At 44.5% G+C, this 21411-nt stretch overlaps 1 protein-coding gene and 1 long non-coding RNA gene across 5 annotated transcripts in view; both read right to left on the bottom strand.

Moving 5' to 3' along the window:
- Nucleotides 1-2205: 2205 nt before the first annotated feature.
- Nucleotides 2206-21411, bottom strand: part of LOC117579624 — a 45951-nt gene continuing 26745 nt past the window's right edge. Inside the window, exon 4 of the long non-coding RNA XR_004573505.1 lies at nucleotides 2206-2240. This is a non-coding gene — a long non-coding RNA (uncharacterized LOC117579624). The remainder of the gene's footprint in view (nucleotides 2241-21411) is intronic.
- On the bottom strand, nucleotides 5007-17077 carry LOC117579618 (Krueppel homolog 1). Of its 4 annotated transcripts, XM_034265572.1 has the most exons (7): nucleotides 10816-10952; nucleotides 9874-10386; nucleotides 9679-9795; nucleotides 9336-9374; nucleotides 6336-9051; nucleotides 6024-6274; nucleotides 5007-5939 (listed from the first exon to the last, which is right to left on the bottom strand). In XM_034265572.1, the coding sequence occupies exons 2-7, from the start codon at nucleotides 10261-10263 to the stop codon at nucleotides 5787-5789; spliced, it is 3666 nt and encodes a 1221-aa protein (XP_034121463.1). In that variant the 5' UTR covers nucleotides 10264-10386; nucleotides 10816-10952; the 3' UTR covers nucleotides 5007-5786. The 4 variants fall into 4 exon arrangements, with proteins under 4 accessions (XP_034121463.1, XP_034121461.1, XP_034121462.1 ...); XM_034265570.1 differs by having other exon boundaries at nucleotides 5007-6274; XM_034265571.1 differs by lacking the exon at nucleotides 9336-9374 and having other exon boundaries at nucleotides 5007-6274.

Below are 21411 nucleotides of genomic sequence, written 5' to 3'. Positions count from 1 at the left end.
GAAAAATTGCATTAAAAAACTGCACAACCCTCGTATGGTTCCCGGCGCGTGTCAGTCAGTCAGTCAGGCAGCCAGCCAGCTGTAAGGGATTCGGTTGCATTTCCACCACCAGAGGCTCACCCCCAAAGGGCCCTTGCAATGTGCAACATTTTTGCGAATTCAGAATGCCTGTGTGTCCCTGCCCCTTGCCGTCAACTGTGTGTTATGCATGCAATTTATTGCGACACGTGCCTCGTGGCGCTGGCATGCCGCACCGAATCGATGACCAATGCCATTGATGACAGCGGAGGCCCAAGAGGGCGGAAACTGTATTGTGAACCAGAACACACGCACACACATTTACTATGTGCACATTGTAAGGGAGGTGCCGCCTGGAACACCCCAACCATCCATCGGTTTATGAATGACACAAAAACTTAGCTGAAATTTCAGTCAAATTTATGCATACATTTTGGAAATGATTGTGGCTCTAGAAAAGGTGATTTTTCAACCGAATCATTAACTTTAATGTGGAAATATTATTTAGTTATGATTTATAATGATTTAAATTTGCAATTATTATTTAAATTAGCTCCAAGAATTATTAGAACATTTTTTGCTGCTCAAAACTAAAAACTGGAAATGGCAATTTGTGTCGATTTTCTTTAGTTATCGTCATGGGAATGATGGCAATCAAATGTTGAATATATCTAGCCTAGATCAATAGGGAGACTCTCACTATATGATACATATGTATATAAATCTAACTCGAAATGAATTTCATTTAGAAGCACAACTTTCAGAACAATTTATAACTAAAGCTCGAGCTGCAGCTTTCATTTAACACACCTAAAGTTCCATTTATAAGGAAAATACCAACCTTTACTCATGTCAATGTTAGGTCTCCAAACAATAAAACACATTTAGACCCACTACCTATTCAACATACAACAGAGAGGGGTCACTGAGGGTCAGTTCAATTTTTGATCAGCGATAAATACATGACAAAAAGAACCCAAACAAAAAGCGGAACAAGCCGTTGCACAGTCTGTAATCAATATTTTGCCACTGCCACATTCACATGCACATCCCGTTCCATGCTGTGGTTCAATCTTTGGGTCCAGTGGCCGGCCGGCCAGTGGTTTTCAATGCCGGCACGGACAAAGGCTCTTGCAACGAGAGCGAAAGTACCCATTAGGGATGGCAGCAGAGCCACTCACATGCGCATAATTGGAACAGGATTAACAAGGCCAGGGCAGCAGAATGAATGCATCAGAAGTTGGGGAAGTGCCGCAAGCCAAACACAGAAGAGCATTGTCCGAGTAGGGTCCGAGGATCGGCTAGAAGCATTTCCGGACAGGCAGCGGGCAACGGGCAACGGGCAACGGGCACCAGTCAGCAGGCAGTCGGGGAGCAAGAACAACACACAATGGCCATGAAAATAATCCGCTTTAAATGGAAAACGTTGCCAAACAGTAATCAAAAGGTTTTTGGGCATGGAAAATGTGGAAAATTCGTACCCAAATTCTATGCAAAATCACATAAATGAAAGTGCGCTCATAATGAGAGGGTGGAGGGGGGCGAAAGCGAAGAGGGTGGCTGCATATCCATGTTGCAGATTTGCACAGCACGCGTTTGACCTAACATGGCACCTCATCTCCCCTCCCTTTACATACTTTTTCCCAGCGATAATCAGGGCACAGTTTTTTTGTTGCAAAAACTTTTCTTTTTTTTATCCATAAAACGAAACACAATTTGCATGTTCCAACGGGGAAAAGAAAGGAGGGGGTTTGACATGTCGGCATAACCATTCAAGTGCCCTACTTTCATCATTGATTGACATGTGATTGATGTTTCTATTTGCAGCGACAGCGTCAAAGAGAGGTCCTTTAGCCCGGATAAGCTCTGTTCGAAAAAAGCGAGAGAGCGATATTGAATCTATGGGTAAATGCGAGTTCTCATTGCAGTTGCTAAATATTTTGCCAACTTTAGTTATTTTTTACAGATTTCATCAGGCGGAAGGATAGAGTTTTTGTGGCAACAAAAGAGAGATTAGGAGAACCTAAAAGACATTTACGGCGTGCCACAAGTCAAGCGAGGAGTTTCCTCTGTTTTACTCTTAGTTCAAAGATAGATCTTTAGATTGTTCGCTAACCAAAAAAATATCTCAAAAATTGTATTTACCGATTGATATTTAAATTCCCTTGACTTACCTTTACATATCTATCCCTCTAGCTTTGTTCATCGTTCACAGATCGCAGCTGCAACGAAAACAGAAGTAAGAAAACGGTTGTAGATATTTCGTCTAAAGAAAAAACACTCCTAAAAGTATGCCACTGATTTATGGTATCCCCAAAGACGTAACTCTTATGCTAGTAAAGGAAATTCTAAAAGATTGTTTTTTTTTTAGTATGAAATGTTTTGTTTTTTGTTTTATTATTATTTATTCATTCTTTTTTTTTTATTAATTGTGATTCTTTAGCGATATTTTATAGAGATATTTTATATAATTAATAGGAATTTAAGTTGCATTCAAATAATTAGATAATTCATTCGCTTTTTTTGCATTTTGCGTTTTTTTTTTAGATGATGCGCAGCGTATATTCGGCGTATAATTATGCATATAGTCAATTATTTCGTTTTATTGTGGTATTAGAGGTGATTGATACACAAATACATGTATAGAAGTGTATATCTTGAGGCTCTTTTAAATCAACATTTCCCAGACGAGGGGCTTGTAACAGGAAACTAATCTTCATCAATCTTCATCTCGAATATAAAATTAATTTGCAATTTCTTCTAGGGGCTGTTTACTTATTTTGTTTTTGGAAATTCCACCTTTTAGTTTTTAATTTTCTTTTAATTGAGAACCAATTTTGTACATTTTTGTGTGTGGATGTTTCCAATGGGGTAAGATAGAGGGAAGGATTTATAATATAGAACATATAACAAAGGATCTACACGATCAATATGGATAGAGAGGGGCTGAATAATAGATAATTTGTAATTATATAGATACAATATTGAAATATTGATTTGCAATAAAGGTATACGATAGACTTATTGAATATATAATGGAATATATATTTGGATTTCGATTTCTAGAATTGAATCATTGAATCATTTGTGTATGTGTGTGTGAGTGAGTGTGTGGGTGTATGAGTGTGAGTGTGTATTCGACCTAAATCAGAGTCACTTATAACACTAAGAAGCAGTCATTTATTCTCCATTTAAATTTACGTTGTGTCGTCACGTTTTTGTTTTTCTTGAATCCTGAAACAGATTTCAATTACTGTACAAAGTTTTGGGCGCTTAAACCATAGGCCATGGGTTCTCTATATAATTTATACATACTACATACGTATATGTATGTATATATGTATTTGTCTACGTCTACGTTTATGTATATGTATATGCGTGCCTCGTATATAAATATATATATATATATATCATATCGTTCGTTATATTTTTACAATGCTTGATCAAACAAAAGGTTCGCTAAAGTATATATATCTATCGAAATGTCCTGGGGGGTCCTGTCGGTTGTTTATATGTTTAAAGAGTATTTCTTGTATATATAGTAATTGATTCAGTCTCACAAATAGGAAAGTATTATGTATCGTCTCTTATTACGTTCAAGAACTACTTTCTTCTGTAAAATAAAACAGAAAGTAATTGAACAAAAAATTGTCGTTTATTTTCTGTAACAAATACGATGAAGTTTCTGGATGAATATTGCACAAAATGGTTTAAATGATTGCACAACCAGCAACGATAATGTTAGAAGAAATGAAAAACCAAAGTAGAAATAAAAAATCAATTTTGTTTTTTGCTTTTTTTTTTGTTTGTATAATTTTGATTATCTTCTTTTATATTTTCCATGTATGTAGGCTCTTCTCATATTTTCCGTGTTCTTTTCAGTTTTCAGTTTAGAAATATATGTATGCGTTTATGTATATGCTTAGAAATGTTATAGATAGACTTATGGGCTATACTTATACTGCTAGAACATCCTTCTCCTCTTCTAACTCTCTGCCAAAACGTTCTTCTTCCTTCTGTATCAAATACAAAAATACAAAAAACTTTTGCATAGTCTTAGTCTCAAATTCGCGAATGAATCCGCAAACATCTCCCCCATACATAGCCCCATAAACGTACCCCCAAAACGTACCACGTACTTTGTGGTACTCTTTACAATAGAAATACTTATTTCCTACGAATTGGTGTCTTTCCTTACAGATCGAAGCTTGGGTTCAGCTCGTTTATGTACAGTTGCTTAGCCACTACGTTAAGTTATAGTTAATCTAGATGTAATAATATACTTAATGCTAGTCAGCCTCATTAATATTATAAGCTTAGATTAGCTAAAGATTTCATTCAGACAAAAAACGAAGACTAATTGAAGGTGTAATTAATACGAGCAAATTTTTGGAATTTGTTTTTTTCACTTTCCATTTTAAGGGGAGATTTTGGAAGAAAGTGGAGAATGTTTAAGGCGCAAAGTAGGGTGACGGGAAATATCTCTAAATGTTTTTCTTGTATACTAATAATGTGTGTATATATAGTGTATGGTTTATATATATATATTTATGGGTTTATGCATATATATTTAATGTGGTCTACAATATATAATTCATGTGTGTGTTTCAAAATACAAATACAATACAGTGAATGTAAATGTAAGTGTGGACAAATGGAAACAGTCAAAAGCACCGATTTTTCAGCTAAGTTTTCATATTTTTTTCTTTGTTTTTTTTTTGTTTTGTTTTTGTTCTTTATATAATCATAATAATGATAATGATAATGGATAAATGGTTAAATCCCCTAGCGGTCTAAGTAATTGTAGGCTTTTACTTATTTAACAGATCTCCGAAATTAAGGTTCATTCCTTCTATGTACACTTTTTTGTTGCATTTCTTTCTGTTTTGCTGTTTTGTATATTTAATAAAATACATATAAATATATTTATATATTTAATAATGATATATTCATATATAAAATACGTATATATATATTTTTAAGCTTTCTCAGATCTGTTCTGAATGGTTTCTCCTTTTTTTCAGTGCTAACGAAATTCAAATAAGGCAACTTGAATCTATGTGTATGTTTTATGTATATGTATGTATGTATGTATGTACGGTTATGCATCTATATCTAACTGGTATATGTACGTTTAATGAGCTATTTAGCATATGGATTTATCGTTTAAGGTGCGCGCCTCAACAAACAATCGAAAACAGAGAGTTAAACAATGGGAAAATCAAATGGAAAAAGTACAATTCTGTAAATGCATTTTCTCATTCAAAGTATTTTAGCTCTTCCTTTTTTCTGTCTGGGACCGATCTTTCTTTAGCTCCATTTTATTCTCTCGATTAACAACAATCCAATTAGATGTATGTATATATTGTGGTGTGTGTTGTTTTCCTTGTGGTGTATATAAAATATTTATCAAAAATAATATGCCTTTAGCTCTCTGAGAGGGAGAAGAATTCATGGGGAAGGGAAGGACAACTACACGATTTGTTTTACTTTTCTTTGCCAATTGGTGAGATCTGGTGTTCATAGCGCGAAATGAGTTTTGAGTTTTCAATTTTCAATTTTTAGGTCGGGAAAGGGGCAGAGGGAAGGGGCGGGGGGGTTCTATATACAACTTATATAATAATACCATTACGTTTACATTGTGCTGCTCTGTCGCTTTATGTTCTGTCAGTTGTGGGGGATGCTCTTAAACTCTATTTGATTTTATTGCACTTGGATTCCATCACTTCTCCTCTCCACCCCCTTTGGGGTAGATCTTCCCTCCCACCCTACGTGCACTCAATGATCATGGGCTGATTCGAGGACTCTATGACCGAGGGTCGGTTCTCTTGGGCCTGCACATGGGGCGCATGCATGTAGACTCCGCCGTTGTCGGGCAGCGGCTTCAATCCTTTAAGGCTGCCGCCCTGCGGCGAGTGTTGCTGTTGCGGATGTGGATGTGGATGTGAGTGCGGATGCGGATGCTGATGCAGGTGTGGAGGCGTCGGACGTTGACTGGGAGATCCCTGCTGCTGCTGCTGCTGCAGATGATGTGGCGGCGGTGGTGGCAGCTGGCTGGCCGTGGTCAACAGCATTGGTGCTGGACCCAGCATCATGTGCGGCGGCGGTGGTGGCTGCTGCTGATGCTGTCCGGCTCCCTGCATGTGATTACCCAACGGAATGAGACGAGGTGGAGAGTGCCTCAGACCGGGATGTACCATATGCTGCTGCAGCTGCTCGTAAGCCTCACGGCTATCCGGCTCAGGGTGATCCTTGTCTGCAGAATAAATTAATATTAGAGAGAGCTCCCTTAAGGTTTCCTCTTCAGCAAAACTTACCCAAACACTCGGATGTGGCTGCCGCTGCCATGGCCAGCTCCTCCTCCAGATTGTTGGGCTTGCAGCTGGTCGTCTTCCAGTGGGTGCGCAGCCCCGAGGCACTGATGTACTTCTTGTCACAGCCCTGGCACACATACGGGCGATCGTTGGTGTGCAGCCGCTTGTGCAGCTTCAGATGCACAAATTGCGTAAACTTCTGCGGACAGAGATCGCAGGCGTAGGGCTTCTGGCCGCTGTGTAGCCGCAGATGGGTCTTCAGGTTGGAGGTGCTCGAGAAGCGTTTCTTGCAGATGTCACACTGATGCGGCTTCTCGCCCGTGTGCACCAGATGATGCTTCTGCAGGTGCGCCAGCTGGGTGAAGCTCTTCGTGCAGACGTTGCACTTGAACGGCCGCTCACCCGAATGGGTGCGCAGATGCACCTTCAGGTTGCTCAGCTGGCCAAAGGTCTTGCAGCACACATTGCACTCGTAGTGCATTTTGCCGTCCTTCTTCTTCAGGGGATACGGCAGCGAGCGGTAGCCGCGCGAGGCCAGGGAGTTGGGACTCAGGGGGGAGCCGCTGCGCGGACAGGAGTTGCCATCGGGACTGAGGCTGCTGGGCGGGGAGATGCGCAGCGGGGAGAGACGCTGCAGCGGGGTCAGTGGCTGCATCAGCGGATGGTTCAGCATCTGTGTGCTGCTCTGCAGCAGATGCAAATTCGAGGCAGATCCTCCGCCGCTCGACGCGTTCGACTGACGATCGAAGGGAGAATGGGAGCTGTGTGGCGGCGAGTGGAAGGTGGAGGTGGCCGCACTCCCATAATGATGGGGATACCCCGGATAGCTGGGACTCGGCGAGTGGCCGCCGTGACCGCCGCCACCCTCTCCCTGACCCATGTACGAGACGTGTCGCGAGGGCGAGAAGATCACGTTGTGGTGATGATGCGAAGGCGGCGGCGGCGAGCACTCGCCCTTGATGAGGGCCACCCGCTGCACCAGCTCCTGCTCGCCCACACCCACACCCACACCCACACCCACTCCAGCGGCAGAGAGCTGCTCCTGCGGCTGTCCCAGATTCGAGCTGGAGTCCGGACTCACTGCGTTGCCGTATCGCTGCGACTTCTTGTAGCTGTAGGCCATCTCTGTGGGCGATGTGGGTGGCGGTGTGGCAGCGTTCGCCTGCCGACAGGCATTGGCCGCTGCAGCAGCCGCCTCCAGCCGGTGCTGGCTCGTCAGTATCGTCTCGAGTATGCTGGAGGAGGGCTGCCCGAAGCGCACATAACGCTCTCCTGGTGGATCTGCCTCGTAGTAGGGTTTGCTCAGGGGCACAATCGTGCGCGTCTGTCCGTCAGAGTTGTGCTCGAGAACGATCACCGTGGAGGAGGCGGGTTGCTGATTGGATTGCTCTCTGTCCCGCTCTCGCTCCCTTTCCCTTTCCCTTTCCCTGTCCCTCTCGCGCTCCCTCTCCAAATGCATCAAATGCTCATCCCCCAGGTGGTGGGTGGTGGTGCTGGGCGGGCAGGCCGCGTCCTCCGGGTGTGCCACATTCGCGTGGAGATGTGCGTGCAGCTCCTCCTCCTCGTCCACGCCATGCGGCAGGGCATGCGACATCTGCTCGTCCACATCCTTGTGGATGGGCTCCTGCTTGACGCAGCTTTTGTTCTTGAACTCGTACTTCAGCGGCATCTTCACCTTGAACTTCCTGTACTCGTTCTTGTCCGCCTCGCAGGACATGGGCGTCGCAGCCATGCTGGCCATGGCCTGCGGACTGTGAATGATGCTGGCAGTGACGCCCACCGTGGGCGGAGAGCTGCTCTGCGGCTTCTGGGCCTGGGCAATCACCGTCTCCTTGGGCGCAATTGCCTTCTTGGAGCAGTCGAGCACGTAGTTGTGCTCGCTCTCGCTGTCGCTGGAGTCCTCGGGTGGCGTGAGGCCATCCTCGTGGCACTCGTTGCTGTGGTAACCCTCATCGGAGCGCACCGATCGCACGCTGCCATCCTGCGGCACCAGCTGGTGGTCCAACCCAGACAGAGGCGAGCCCGCGGTGTCCTTGTCGCTGCTGCTGGCCAGCGGAGAACGATCCTGGCCAATGATCACGGATGCATGACGTCCGTGCTGAATGATGTGCGGATGATGGGCGCCGCCACATGACGTGGTGGACACGTGGGCGGGCGGACTGGCGCGACGACAGCAGGACCCAGAATTAGGACCCGTACCACTTGGCGTTGGGGCAGGCGGCAGAGTTTCCTGTGCGGTGGCTGCTCCCGTTGGTGCTCCTGGCGCTGCCGGCAGATGCAGACCCATCACATAGGTGATGTGGCTGACGGCCACCTCGGCGGGTATTTCGGGGGCGGGCATGGAGTAGTGCGGTTTCTTGTGCGGCGGCATCACATCGTGAGCGTGAGCGTGATCGTGGTCCTCGTTCTGGTCCTCCAGCACCTCCTCCGCATCCTCCTCGAGTTCCTCCTCGACGCTGGACTGCTTGCAGGCACCAAAAATGGTCCGCTCCGGATCCACATCGTAGCCGAGGCGACTGGCAAAGTCCTTGCAGTACCAGACCATCAGCTCCTCGTTCGGCAGGATGTCGCGGGTGGTGTAGAAGTAAATGTTCTCCTGATGCTGGCACGCTACCAGATTCATGACGGACAAACTATACGCAGAGGCCACATAGCGCATCCAATTGGACTGCGAACGATCCGAGCCATCCAGATAGTAATAGTCATCGTCCTTGAAGATCTACAGAGCCACAAAGAATAGAGAAAGAGAAGCAAGCGGTTAGCAAATGGAGAGCAAGAGAACACTCGGAACACACAGAGTATAAAAACTACAAAACGAGAGTGACACACAAAGAGTAATACAGACAGAGAGAGAGAGAGAGAGAGAGAAAGAGTGCAGGCAGAGGATAGATCTTGGTTGACTCTTGGATCGTGTTAGTTAGAAATAGAAAGTGCTCGTTGGATGTTGATTGTTAGGGGGTAAGAAAGAAATCAAATAAAAGCATAAATCATGATTGGTTGTACCTTAATAATCCCATAGGATATGTGGCGTGTTCCCTGCACCTGAACCACAAATCAAATTTTGTCCAAAAAAAATTAATTTAGATTTAATTTTTTTGTTTTTTGGGTAATGTTTTTGCATATGAAATAAAAGTAAATTAAAGAGAAACGAAATGTTTTGGTTAGTCGCATATTTGATTCGATGGATTGTATGGGAAATTGTTCATTTTGGTGGTGGTTGAGAGGGGTGTGTGGGCTGGTGGGTTAAAGCATATGTATTGATAGTTAAAGGGGGGAGAAAACCCATTGCAGAAAATGCAACTCAAAAACCAAAACCAAAGAAAAATAGTGTGTCTGTGATGCTTACCCTCCAAAAATATCTCGCCTTATTTTTATCATTGGGATAGTTTGAGGTTGGAATGCCTTCGAAGGGGCCAAAGCGTGTGCCGCGTGGTATGACCCCACTGCTCCAAACTCCTTCAGTCTGCAAAAAAACGAAAGAGAAGCCAAATGAAAGGTTAGTTTTTATGCTCCTCCAATGTAAGTTCCCTCTTTGCCGTACCTTAACATTTGGCGTTGAGTAGACCATCGATGACTTGAGTGTCAGACTCCGCGGCAGCGTCTTGTCCGCCCGATTGGGCAGTCCCCGCTCCGCCTGCACATCCGGCACTAGGTAGACGGCCAGACGCTCAAAGTCCTCCTCCCGCATACGCGTCACATCGTAATCCTGGCTGCCATCGGGCGTTGGACTCCGACTACGACTGCGACTGCGCGCAGCTCTTCTCGTCGACAGTTTGTGATGCGGATGTGGATGGGTATGCACATGAGAATGATGATGATGTGACGCTGCCTTCATATTGTTGGCAGCTGCAGCTCCTGTCTGTTGGTGTAGCTGCTGCTGCTGCTGCTGCTGTTGCTGCTGCTGCTGATGATTGTGATGATGTCCATGCATTTTGACTACAGCTAAAATTTGTTGCTCTCCTTTTTTTTAAGGATATCTAATAGATGGTCCAGTGGTTGTGTGTGTGTGTGTGTGTGTGTAGTGTGGCTGCTTATCCTGATAGTTTTACTTGATCTGCAAAGGGAAAGAAAAGGAACAATCATTTAGTTGGACTCGCAGTGGAATGATTTGTGATTTCCCGCTATTAATAGTTTGTGCTACCTTTCGAGAGGCACCGGCAACCATCGTGAAAGCTTTTTACACTCAAAATTCTCTCACCCATTTTTACAGCGTTGCATTCGGGCTGTGTTATCGGTACAAAATGCAAAAGCTAATGCCGTTCAGCGAGTGGCGAATCGTAGGGCCCCCAAAAGGGGGTGAAAGAGGGGGTTGTGGAATGGTGTGCGCTGTTTGCACAGTTCAAGATTACGGCCTTAATGGAGGTTACACGTTCACGTTCAGGGGCAAATCTTAACCACCCCCTCTACCTTCACCTCCTTCTCTTTGGTTTTTAGCAAATTCTTTAGCAAATTATATGGAAAATTCTTTGCAAACGACACTCACTTAAAGTGATTTTCCTCATTTGGCTGCCATTGTTGTTGCTGCTATTTTGTACTCTCGTTTTTTGTATATTTTTCTCTTAATTATTTTTTTCATCCATTTCTTGATTTGTTTTCATTATTATTTGGCTGCTAATTGAAAGGTGTTTTTTTTTGTTGCTTTTTATTGCTGCATTCTCTCACATTGATCCAGTTTTAAGTTTGATTTTTATGTGTTGGACCCGTAAATTACGCGTCACTTTCGGTTTTTTTTCGGTCTGTCGCTCTCTCGTTACGCATACGCCGTGTGGACGCCACCGCTGCCGCAGCTGCTGCTGCTGCTGCTGCTGCTGCCCTTTCCCTCTCCTTTGAGGGCGTATAATCTATGGCTATTATCCTGCGTGCTCCAAGCATTTCTCGCATTTGCAACGCCACATTCAATTCCTTCTTTGCCAACAAAATAAATGCAAAACGCTCACGGGAAATGCAACAGCAACACGGAAATTAATGGCAAACGAACAACAACCAGAAGAACGCAAAAAATACGAACATAAATTGCAGGCAAATATTTAGTTTGGATTTTTTCCTCTTCTATTTTTCCTGTTTTTTTTTTTTGTGTTTGTTTTTTATTTGTATTTTTGCTAAGAAGAGAACTATGGGAAAACGTTGACGCCGACAACCGAGAGTTGTTCCTACTACTGACCCACATACAACCGGCATAGACCCCAAAAAAGCTCACATTAGCGGGCAGGCAGGCAGAAACTGCACACACACACACGGACAGCGACTACGCCGGCATATTGCACTCACTCGAACTGCAATACACGACGACGCGAACGCATCTCAAAGATTCTCTCGCTCGGAAAGTTGTTTTTGCAAATAAAAGCTTTTTCGCTCTGCTTTTCTCCTCCCTGTGCCTGTGCCTGTGGCTGTGCCGCTGCTGCTGCTAGTGGTTGCTCGTCGTCGGATGGTTCGACATTCGGTGATTGGGTTGGTTGGGTGGTTGCTGTCTCTTCGATAATTCAAAAATGTTATGTCTCTTTTATTTATTTCTATAACACTTCAGCTGCGCAACCAGGAACTTATTGTGCAAGGCTGTTGCCCCTGTCCCTGACACTTCCCTCAGAGTTATTTCTGGCCAACAAATGTTGCACGACATTCAGACTGTTGCATGGCGCTAACCTGAACATGGGGTACCGCAGTTCTGAATTAAATATCCAGGAAAAAGAACCTCACAAATTATATAATGTAAAATAAATAGGGAGGCGAGAGAAGCTATTCTGTATGGATAGAATGATCTCCTTCTGCTTTTAAAAACCAGGAAATTACATTTAATAAAACCTTGAAATTTCTCTCGATTGAATCATAGAAACAACAAACTATATAGAAAAAAGAAACCGTTAGTGCCCCTCTGCATCATTGAGTGCACTAAAGCCATGTTTATTTACCAGGAAATTCCAGGGAATCTAATCTGGGAACTCTGTTATCGCTTTACCTCCCATTAAGTAGGGTTGTAATCACATAACCAGGAAGCCCCACTTGATGGTCACTCGATTACGTGGGGGGCAGTGCTTTAAATTGTTGTTAAACTCACCCAGAAATATTCCCAGTAAGTATATATATATAATTCCCATATATATGTTGCGACTCCCCCGGTTCAGATCAAGTGTGTAAGCGAGGAGCCCAGTATCTTTATCCCGTCCGCTCGTAGAACTGTACGCACGTAGAATGCGGTGCAACATAGCCGAGCCCCAGGCGATTGGCCAACGCTGCTCATCAGCGATGGGCGACACGGATGCAAAACAGAACATTTTGCCACAGAACTACGGGAGGAATCTCATGGGTGGTGGTGGTGGTGCATCTGTATCTGTGCTGCTCTGTTGATAGACTTGCACTTGCACTTGCGAATAGCTGGCGAGTGCGGAAATGTGCGAAAACGATATTCGGAAAGTGTTTTTTTTCTTCTCTGTGGCACCTTTTGTGTGTGGGTTGGGGTTGTGTTCGCTTGCCAGTTGCCAGTTGCCAGTTGCCATTTGGCGCCGTCAAAGCGAATGAAATATGCAGACAAGATGAGGAAGAATCATCGAACGCTGGTCTCGAGAAACTTTCGATTTTAGACCAGAGATCTTTTGCTGGCAAAAGGGTTTTGCACTGGGCGGGGCGCAGATGCAGTTACAGATGCGTTTTGCCCCACTAGGAAGTCGACAAAAATCAACAAAAATGCTCACTAGAATCAACAATTGCAGTGGGTCTCGGTAGATGTGTGTGTGTGTGTGTGTGTGTGTGGGGGTAGATAGCGCGCCAAAAAGCTTTTCGCTATCGCTGTGAAAATGAAAATAAACAGCTGCACGAACACACACACACACACAGATATAAAGATACAGATGCACGGATACACAGATACTGATGCGAGTCTGGCGCTGCATTAGAAACAAAAAGTAAAAATTGCAGTTCGCTTTGCGTTTCTAATCATCGCACAATTGCATTTGAAGGACACACTCGGCCAGAGATACGTTTGCGAGCAGATAGACTGAGACAGAGAGGGAGCGCACTAGTCGCGTCAAATTAAAAATAAATAACATAAAAATGTAAGCGAGAGATAGAGGGAGAAGAGCATTTGTCAACATTCAACTTGAACGCCGACGACCCATGCACCGCCCGAGCGTCGCTCCGCTGCCCGACTGCATTTTTGATAAGCGATTCTACACATTGCGCATACGCCCTGAATGACCGTTTTCCCTTTATCTCTCTCTCTCTCTCTCTGCCACTGGCACTGCTACTGCTAATAATTCTAACAGTGGAAAAAACTTCCGCCCTGCCGTTTCTATGCTCCGTTCTAACGCAACGAGAAGGCACGATCTTTATCAAATTGCAATGCGGGAAGCGTTGCAAAAGCGAACAGAACCGAACCGAACCCCAAATGAGGTCTGATTGGAATCGCATTCAAGGACAAACTGTGAACACTGAACTAACCGCATATACATATGTGCTAAATACATATGTAACTGATAACTGCCGTCATAAATTAAATGTGCGCTCGTATGGCCATCTCTTTCTGTTCAACTAGGAAATAAATGTACGGCTGCTAAGTACTTTCAATGAATAAACAAATTTAACGATGTTTTTTCTTCAAGTGTAATGTAAATATTTACTATGAACCAGGGGTTTGGGCTGCTCATAAATAGTGTTGCCAAGTAGTGGGCTCTATTAATAAGTTAAGTTGCTGGGTTCCATTTTACTTGCAAGTGGCGCACTAATTAGGTTTCCCCTCATAAACATTTACATATTTAAATTAGTAGTTTTTTTCATACATATGTAAATAGTTTTTATGGCTTTTTGCACTGCTCATAAATACAATTTTCCTGTTTAAACTGTGTTCCTATCTATGATAATCCTTTTTGTTTATCAAACTAGGAAACTGTAATGCTGTTTGCTACGTTCTTGGATTATATTCAATTTGTTCATGGCTTATAATCGCAAATGGTTGCTTCTAGGAAGCAAATCGTTGCGAACTATCAATTGCGGAACCAATTATTTGTATTGTATTATTAAATATTGCCTGTGAGACTTTGTTTAGGTATATTTTTGGATGAGTTCCTCGTTATTCTAAGATTCTAAGGTGCCCATGAATACTTATGTACCTCAAAATTATGGAACCGACAACTTCTAGAAAAATTTGCTATGCCTTTCAAAGTTGTTTCACAAATAACTCTCATTCTGTGATTCGTTTCACTTACATTCGGAAAATAAGTGAATCTCTGTAAGCAGATGACTTTACAGACATTCATTCACTCAATCAATCACTCTCGGTTAGAGAGTGAGAGCGATAGAGAGACAGATAGACAGAAAAGAACCCGGAAATGTAAAGTGTAAACGTAGAACAAGTCAAATACGAGGGCGGAGGAGCAGTGCACAAAAAGAAGGAAGGTGCAAAAGGGGGGTGGTGGCAGGGGGAAGAATTCGCATTTAGTTTTATGTGCATGCAAAACGAAACGAAAAGCGAAAAACGAAACGAAAATTGCCAACGCAGTGTGAGAGCGAGAGAGGGCAGTGCCGTGGGATGACGGGGGATGACGGGAGGGGCAGCTGATAAAATAAAATTGTGTGCTATTTGTTTGTGTGTGTTTGTCCCTCTCTTGCTCACTCGCTTGCAGTTCTTCTACCTCTCCCTTGCCTCTTTCACAGTCTACTGTAATAATAATTTGTGCGAGCTTTTTTTTGCTCAAAGGGAACGGAATGGGAACAGAACGAAGGAGGGAGGCGGCAGTCAGAGCAGAGCATCATCGTCATCATTATGATCATCATCATCATCATCATCATCATAACCTTGAGTCACAAGACGAGAATGTGCATGCGAATTGAATGCAAAAACCCAACAAAAACAACACTCACTGTGTTACACCGCATTCATCCGCATGGCAAGCGTAAAGTAGAGAAGAGCAGAGAGAGGAATGGGAATGGGAATGGGAATGGGAAGAGGAAGGCACAGGCACTGGCACTGGCACCGTGGGTGTATCCAACTGATTATCTAATCATACCAAATGTGCATTGAAATTAATATCCACATTTCAAGGACAATGGACAAAAGGTATGCCACATGCAGGCAGGAAGGGCAGTCAGTCAGGGGGCAGAGATGTTTTTTATGCTCAAAATCAAAAGCGAGACAAATGTATCTATAACCATTACAAGCAAACACCACCCACACCACCCACACCACCCACAGTGGTGGCAGCCGTCAACCCTTCTACTGTAAAAGCTGTAAAAGTATTGTGTTGCGGTTTCGTTGCACTTTAACCTTGAAAATCTTTGTTACTTCAAATTGCGCATGTGCATGCCGAGTGCACTCTCCCATGCACACGAACACAGAGAGAGTGATAGCGAGAGAGGGAGATAGAGAGACCCGGGGGGGGTGTGAGATTTCAGGAGAGAGTTTGTGGGAGTATAGGCCTCTCGGCAGGAGCAGCTCAGGAGTCTAGTGTAGTCTACCAATCACTCCCTTAAATAAGTATCTTCAATTCGTTATCTGCACTTCAATGTTATCGATGCCGCACTGTAATTTGTAAGTTACAGTCCAGTCCATAAGCACAGATTTCAAATCCATTAAAAATGTACAAAACTCAACGCAAAAAAAGAAACAACAATAAAAACGAAAGTATATTAACATTTTTACAAGAATAAAACCGCAATTGAAAATAATTAAAATAAATGTTCATTAATTTGTGTTGCATAATGAAAATAAAAGTACAATTTTCATAATTTGTTTGTGGTTTATTTTTGAATGTTTTGTTTTTGTTTCATTGATTATCTTCAAATGCCCTTTCAGAGGGTCTATGTACTTTTTACTAGATTTATTATTTTATATTATATTCTTTTTATTTCTTGAAGACCGCTTGCAAGGGCATACAAATTTCGCCCTTTAATTTCTAGCTGGCTTTTAGCAGTATCTTTGCTTTTATGTGTTTCACTTTTGTAAGTGCTAATAAATCAATGAGAATTTGTGCTGTTTTTTGCTTTGCGCTAACAATACTCGTCTTACTTATTACAGTCGTCTCTCTATATCTGTATTTTGTTAAGCTTTTGCCCTTGATTTAGTCACAGAACTGAGCAATGGACTTTGACGTAGGTCTAAATAATCATAAACCATAAATTAAGTGCCTAGTTTCTATACCTTCGAATACCCCCGCTCCACTGCTATCAACCTCTTTCCCCATTCGTCTCTGCATTCTTATCAATGCACTTTTATTTCGCATTTACTTTGCACTTTGCTTCGTTATCAGTTCTGCTGTCTTATTGCGCAGTGAAAGTTTTCCATTTGCATTCTTTGTTTTTTGCCTGTTCTTGTTGCTTTTATTGCTATTGGTTTTAGTTTGTTTTTTGTGTTGATTGTAGAATTGGTTTGTTTGCTTTGCTGTTTGATTGGAAAACAGTATAAATTGACATAAATATAATCGCGAATGGGGACTGAATGGTGGGGAGTGCAGTGCGAGAACACGGTGGGGATTGTAGCTAAGAGTTCTTAACTAATCTCTAATTTGTGCTTTTGGGGTTGTTTTTAAGGATTTAATTAGACATTTTTCTTTTAGGAACATTCTAGGAATATTCTGCTTAGGTTTTATTTACTACAAATTAAAATGTAATACACAAAATAAGCTCCAGTGCCTCTATTATTTAGAGAGAGGCCAGCGAGTTCAACCCTTTGAGAGACTCTGCCTTAGATTGCAGCAACTGCACCGCAGGGTTAACGAACCCAAAGGTCAAATGCTTTTTACCCAGACTCAGACGCAGCCGTCGCAGACAGCGAGGGGCGGGAGACAGAGTGCGATGAGGCAATGCAAATTCAACTGCAGCCAGAAATAAAAAATGAAAAATGGTGAAATGTTCCTCTGCGATGATGATGATGTCATGGCAACAAAAATACATTTACCCTGCGGCTAGGATATCCCCACCCAAAATACAGCGAAACTGCAGCCAAAAAGCAGTAAAAGCAATTAAAAACCATAAAGAAATGAAAGAGAGAGATCAGATCCGGAACTCGCATCTCCTTTGGGGGGTTATTGCAAGCCGCTTAAAGGCATAATCCTGTGGGCGACGCATTACCTTGACAACTGCAAACGACAACGCGAAAGCAACAACAAACACGACCTACGACAAAGCGATTGAAAATGCGCATAAATTCGACAAAGGACCAGACCGTGTCTGCTCAGGAGCAGTTGGAGTGGGAGTGGCAGGGGTAGGGGCAGGGGCAGGGGCATACAGATTGCCTGCCAGACCATGACAACAAAAAAAGTCAAAGTTACAAAAATAAAGAATAAAAGAACTTTCCGAGAGAGAGACAGAGAGAAAAAAATAAGGGCCAGACAACAGAAAAGGCGAACGACCCTTTTCAGGCATTTTTCAGACGCCAGACGACGCCATCGATGGGAGAGCACTGGCTGTGGCGCTGCTGCTGCTGCTGCTGTTGGGGCAGGGCCCTGACAGTGCCGCTGCTCTGCTTCGGCTCCTTTCAGCTCATTATCCTTTTCGCTTTTCATACATAAATCGCATTGGCGATGACTGCTGCTGCTTTTGCTGGCACTGGCGTTCAATGAACTCCACTCTGCCGGGCACGTACGGTCGTCGGCTTTTCCCTACAACAGCAACAATAACAGCAGGAGAAATCCGGGCGTATACACACCCAATACGGAAAGCGAAACACACACAGGACAACGACAGCAAAAGCTCTGCCGCTGCCACATGCAGCTGCAGCGGCAGCAACGGCAGCAGCAACAGCGACGCCAACACACCAGGCAGGCATCAGGCAGCAGACAGACGCAAAGCGAAGGTCCTGCCCAACTTCGGGCTGGGCTCTGGGTTGGTCTTGACAGTGTACAGAGTGGCAGTGGCCGCAGCAGCAGCAGCAACAGCAGCAACAGCAGCAACAGCAGCAACGTCGGAAAACTCGCAACAACTGCGCTGCCACCGAGGGCAAGGACCTGGCGGTCGACTGCAGTCGAGACTCTTGTGCGCCGACGTCATCGCTGTCGTCTGCCCAGGCGCAGCGCAAGTTTCACTTTTAATTTTTTCCACCCATTCAGCATTCAGCAAAAGCCCAAAAGCGCCAGACAAGGCCATGCGAGCGAGCGAGACGACGGGCTGGTGTTTGTGTCTGGGGCCCAGGACAGCGTATTCTCGGAAAGGGGAAGCAGCAGCAAACAGGGGGTACGGAGTGGTACTGTTCCAAGGGTGGAGTGCATTACTGAACAATGTCTTTGTGTGCGTGTGTGTGTTTGGAGAGAAGGTTGTTGAACTGCGCCAGCAGCGACGTTGCAAACTTTCACAATGTTGCTGCAGCAGCAGCAGCAGCAGCAGGAGCAGCAGCAGCAGGACTCGTCCGTTGGGTTCGTGGTGGCCTAGGGCATGGTCTTGGTGTCGGGTTGGGTCGGTTCAGGTCGGCTCGAGTCATTGGTCAAAAGCAAAAGTAGATTTTATGCAAAAGGATTTCTAATGCACTTTACCTTTTTCTTTTCCTTGTTTATTGCACAATCACTGGTGCAAAATAAACAAAATACTCGTATTTCCGTTTCCGTTTCCGTTGCCTTTTCCTTCGCTCAGTCTTCAGTGTGGTGTTTCAGTCTTAGGTGTCGGCACCCATGGGGGGGCTGATGCATTTTAAGCGCGACTTGAAGAAACTGACGATCGCAAAGTTATCCCGAAAATAGATGCGGTTAAAGTATAGAGGTCTACGCCAATTGACGTATGAACACATTGCACTAAACTGCATTGGTGGCATCGCACTGCGGCACTGCGGCCCTGAACTATACGGATATGGATACATATGCTGCATGTGCTGCCGCTTATCTAGGAGCTTATTCTCTTAACTACACTTAAGCACTCTCTCCCTTGCTTACATACAACATTTAATTAATTTTTGCTTATTTTTCTTATTTGTTGCTGAACACATATTGTGGTTTGAATTTTTTTCCTGCTACTTCTACTTCTATATGCACAGTGGATGTTGTTGTTTTTGTTGTTGTTTTAGTCGTTTGGTCCACGGAACTGCGCCACGGCTGTGCCAGACATGACCTGCCCAACGCGTTAACATCCCGAGTCAGGACTGAAACGAGCTCCGTGCAATGGTCGAGGCAACAGCAGCAGCACCAGCCAGTCGCTGCTGCAGTCAGCGTCAGCAGTGACTGCGACGCCTGCAGAGTTGCAGAGACAGTAAGCCATGGGGCAAAAAGGGGGCGGAGGGGTGTGTGGAAAAGGGTCGAGGTATTGGCACTTGCACTTGGCACGGCCTGAACTCGCGCATTCGAAAACAATAGCAACAACCGTAGAGTGACAGCAGCAGAAGCAGCAGCCACAGCAAGGGCGGCACTCGGCTTCGTGCTGCTGCTCCGTGTGTTCGTTTCGAAGCTTTGGCTCGTTTCGGTTCGCTTGGAAGTGCAGCCTGGCAGGGGTGGGTGGCTTTGTCGGGACGGTAGAAGAGAACTTTTAAAAACAGCATAAAGCATTGGGATAGGTCGTAAAAAGGAATCTGTATTTTCCCTATTTTTACTATGAAATAAACACTAATCCGATAAGTATTCAGTGACTGTTTTAAGATCCTTTTGTTTCTTTTTTGAAATTTGGAGTACATTTTCTTTCAGTGCATTGCAGACTAACAAAAAGCTCTCCCATGCACATGCACTCTTTCCCACAACGCATGCTCCCTGTTGACTCTCCCGCATTGAGCCAAAGGGGATATCTCCCAATTCTCGCTTACAAATTGACCATTGACAATGAACTAGAGCAAAAGCCGGAAATGTCTGGGCCATGGACATAAGGAGTATGCCAAAGCCAAGTCTTAAGAACCTCTTCTTTTCATAGTTCAAAATCATTTCTTAGAACTAGCCGACAAAAGGGGGAGCAAATTAATTTAGTTTTCCAGGCACGTTTTTAATAGCCAACGACAAAGCGCACACACAAAAAGAACTGTAAAACCAAGAAGTAATAGCAGAAGTAATGGAAGTACAGCCCGAGAATGTACCGTTAGTTAATAAAAAGCCATTTTGTCATAGCCAAATTACGACTGGCGGGCCCATAACCTCTGCTATAGAGCCAGGGTGGAGCGCGAGCACTATTACGTATGCAAGGCGCGTAAATGAGCATAATTTGATTTTCAACAATCAAAAGAGAATGAGATAAAGAGAGAGAGAGAGGGGAGAAGACACTCCCCGCTCCCAACACCAAAGTCAATGGGCATCAATGAACAGGCGGACTGACGCTTTTATCGGGCCCCCACAAAGTCACAGTCCATGCTCAGCAAAACAACACAAATGTGAGAATTTACAGCTAAATACGATAGTGTCAAACCAGCAACAACAACAACAACAACAACAATGATGACACAGAACCTGTCGCCTGCAGCAACAAAGTTCAACGTCAAGGGGACAAAACACGGCTTTGACTTCGGCTTCCAATTCGAACGAACAACTCGCACTCGAACTCGAACTCGGGCGCATGCGCTTGTGCTCTTCGTGTTCGTGTTCGTTCGTGTCTTGCATGTTGCGCTACCCCGCTCTCTCTCACTCACTCTCTTCTCAGGTGTACGAGTAAGTATGTGTGTGTGTGTGCTTTGGTTATAACGCGCTTGAGTAGGTCGGTCATTGAACTTGTTTTCTTTTCATCTGCGCCTGTGCCGTCGCTGCTGTTGCTGCTGCTGGCGCTGCTGCTTCGACTTCTTTCATTCTTTTGGACTGGCCACACTTTCTTCCTGGTTTCGTGCGCTCTCTTTGTGCTGCTCTGCCACCTGTGCGTGCGTTGGCGTTGGAGCGCAAACTCTTCTGAGGCTGCGGTCTGTTTTTCTCTCTTGCTCTTGCACGCTCTCTTAAGCTGGTTTCTTGGGAGGCTGCTGGCTGCTCGGATGACTTGGCAGGTCTTGTGCCTGTGCGTGGCAGCAGCAGCAAGTGGCAGCGGCAGCGGCAGCAGCAACAATTCTAATTGCAGGCAACAGGCAGAAAGCAAAAGGCAAAGAGTCGGAACCGGGGATGGGGCCCAAGGTAAGACCAATGTCAATAACCCTGAGCTGGCCAAGAGTAAGAGTGATTTGATTCCCTTTTCATCGGGGAAGAAGAACAACCAGTGGCAACAGAACCACAAG

The sequence above is a fragment of the Drosophila guanche genome, unplaced genomic scaffold (assembly GCF_900245975.1).
Source record: "Drosophila guanche unplaced genomic scaffold, DGUA_6, whole genome shotgun sequence".
Classification (NCBI taxonomy): domain Eukaryota; kingdom Metazoa; phylum Arthropoda; class Insecta; order Diptera; family Drosophilidae; genus Drosophila; species Drosophila guanche.
Note: the sequence above shows the minus strand (reverse complement) of the source record. Positions and strands in the feature narration are given on the sequence as shown.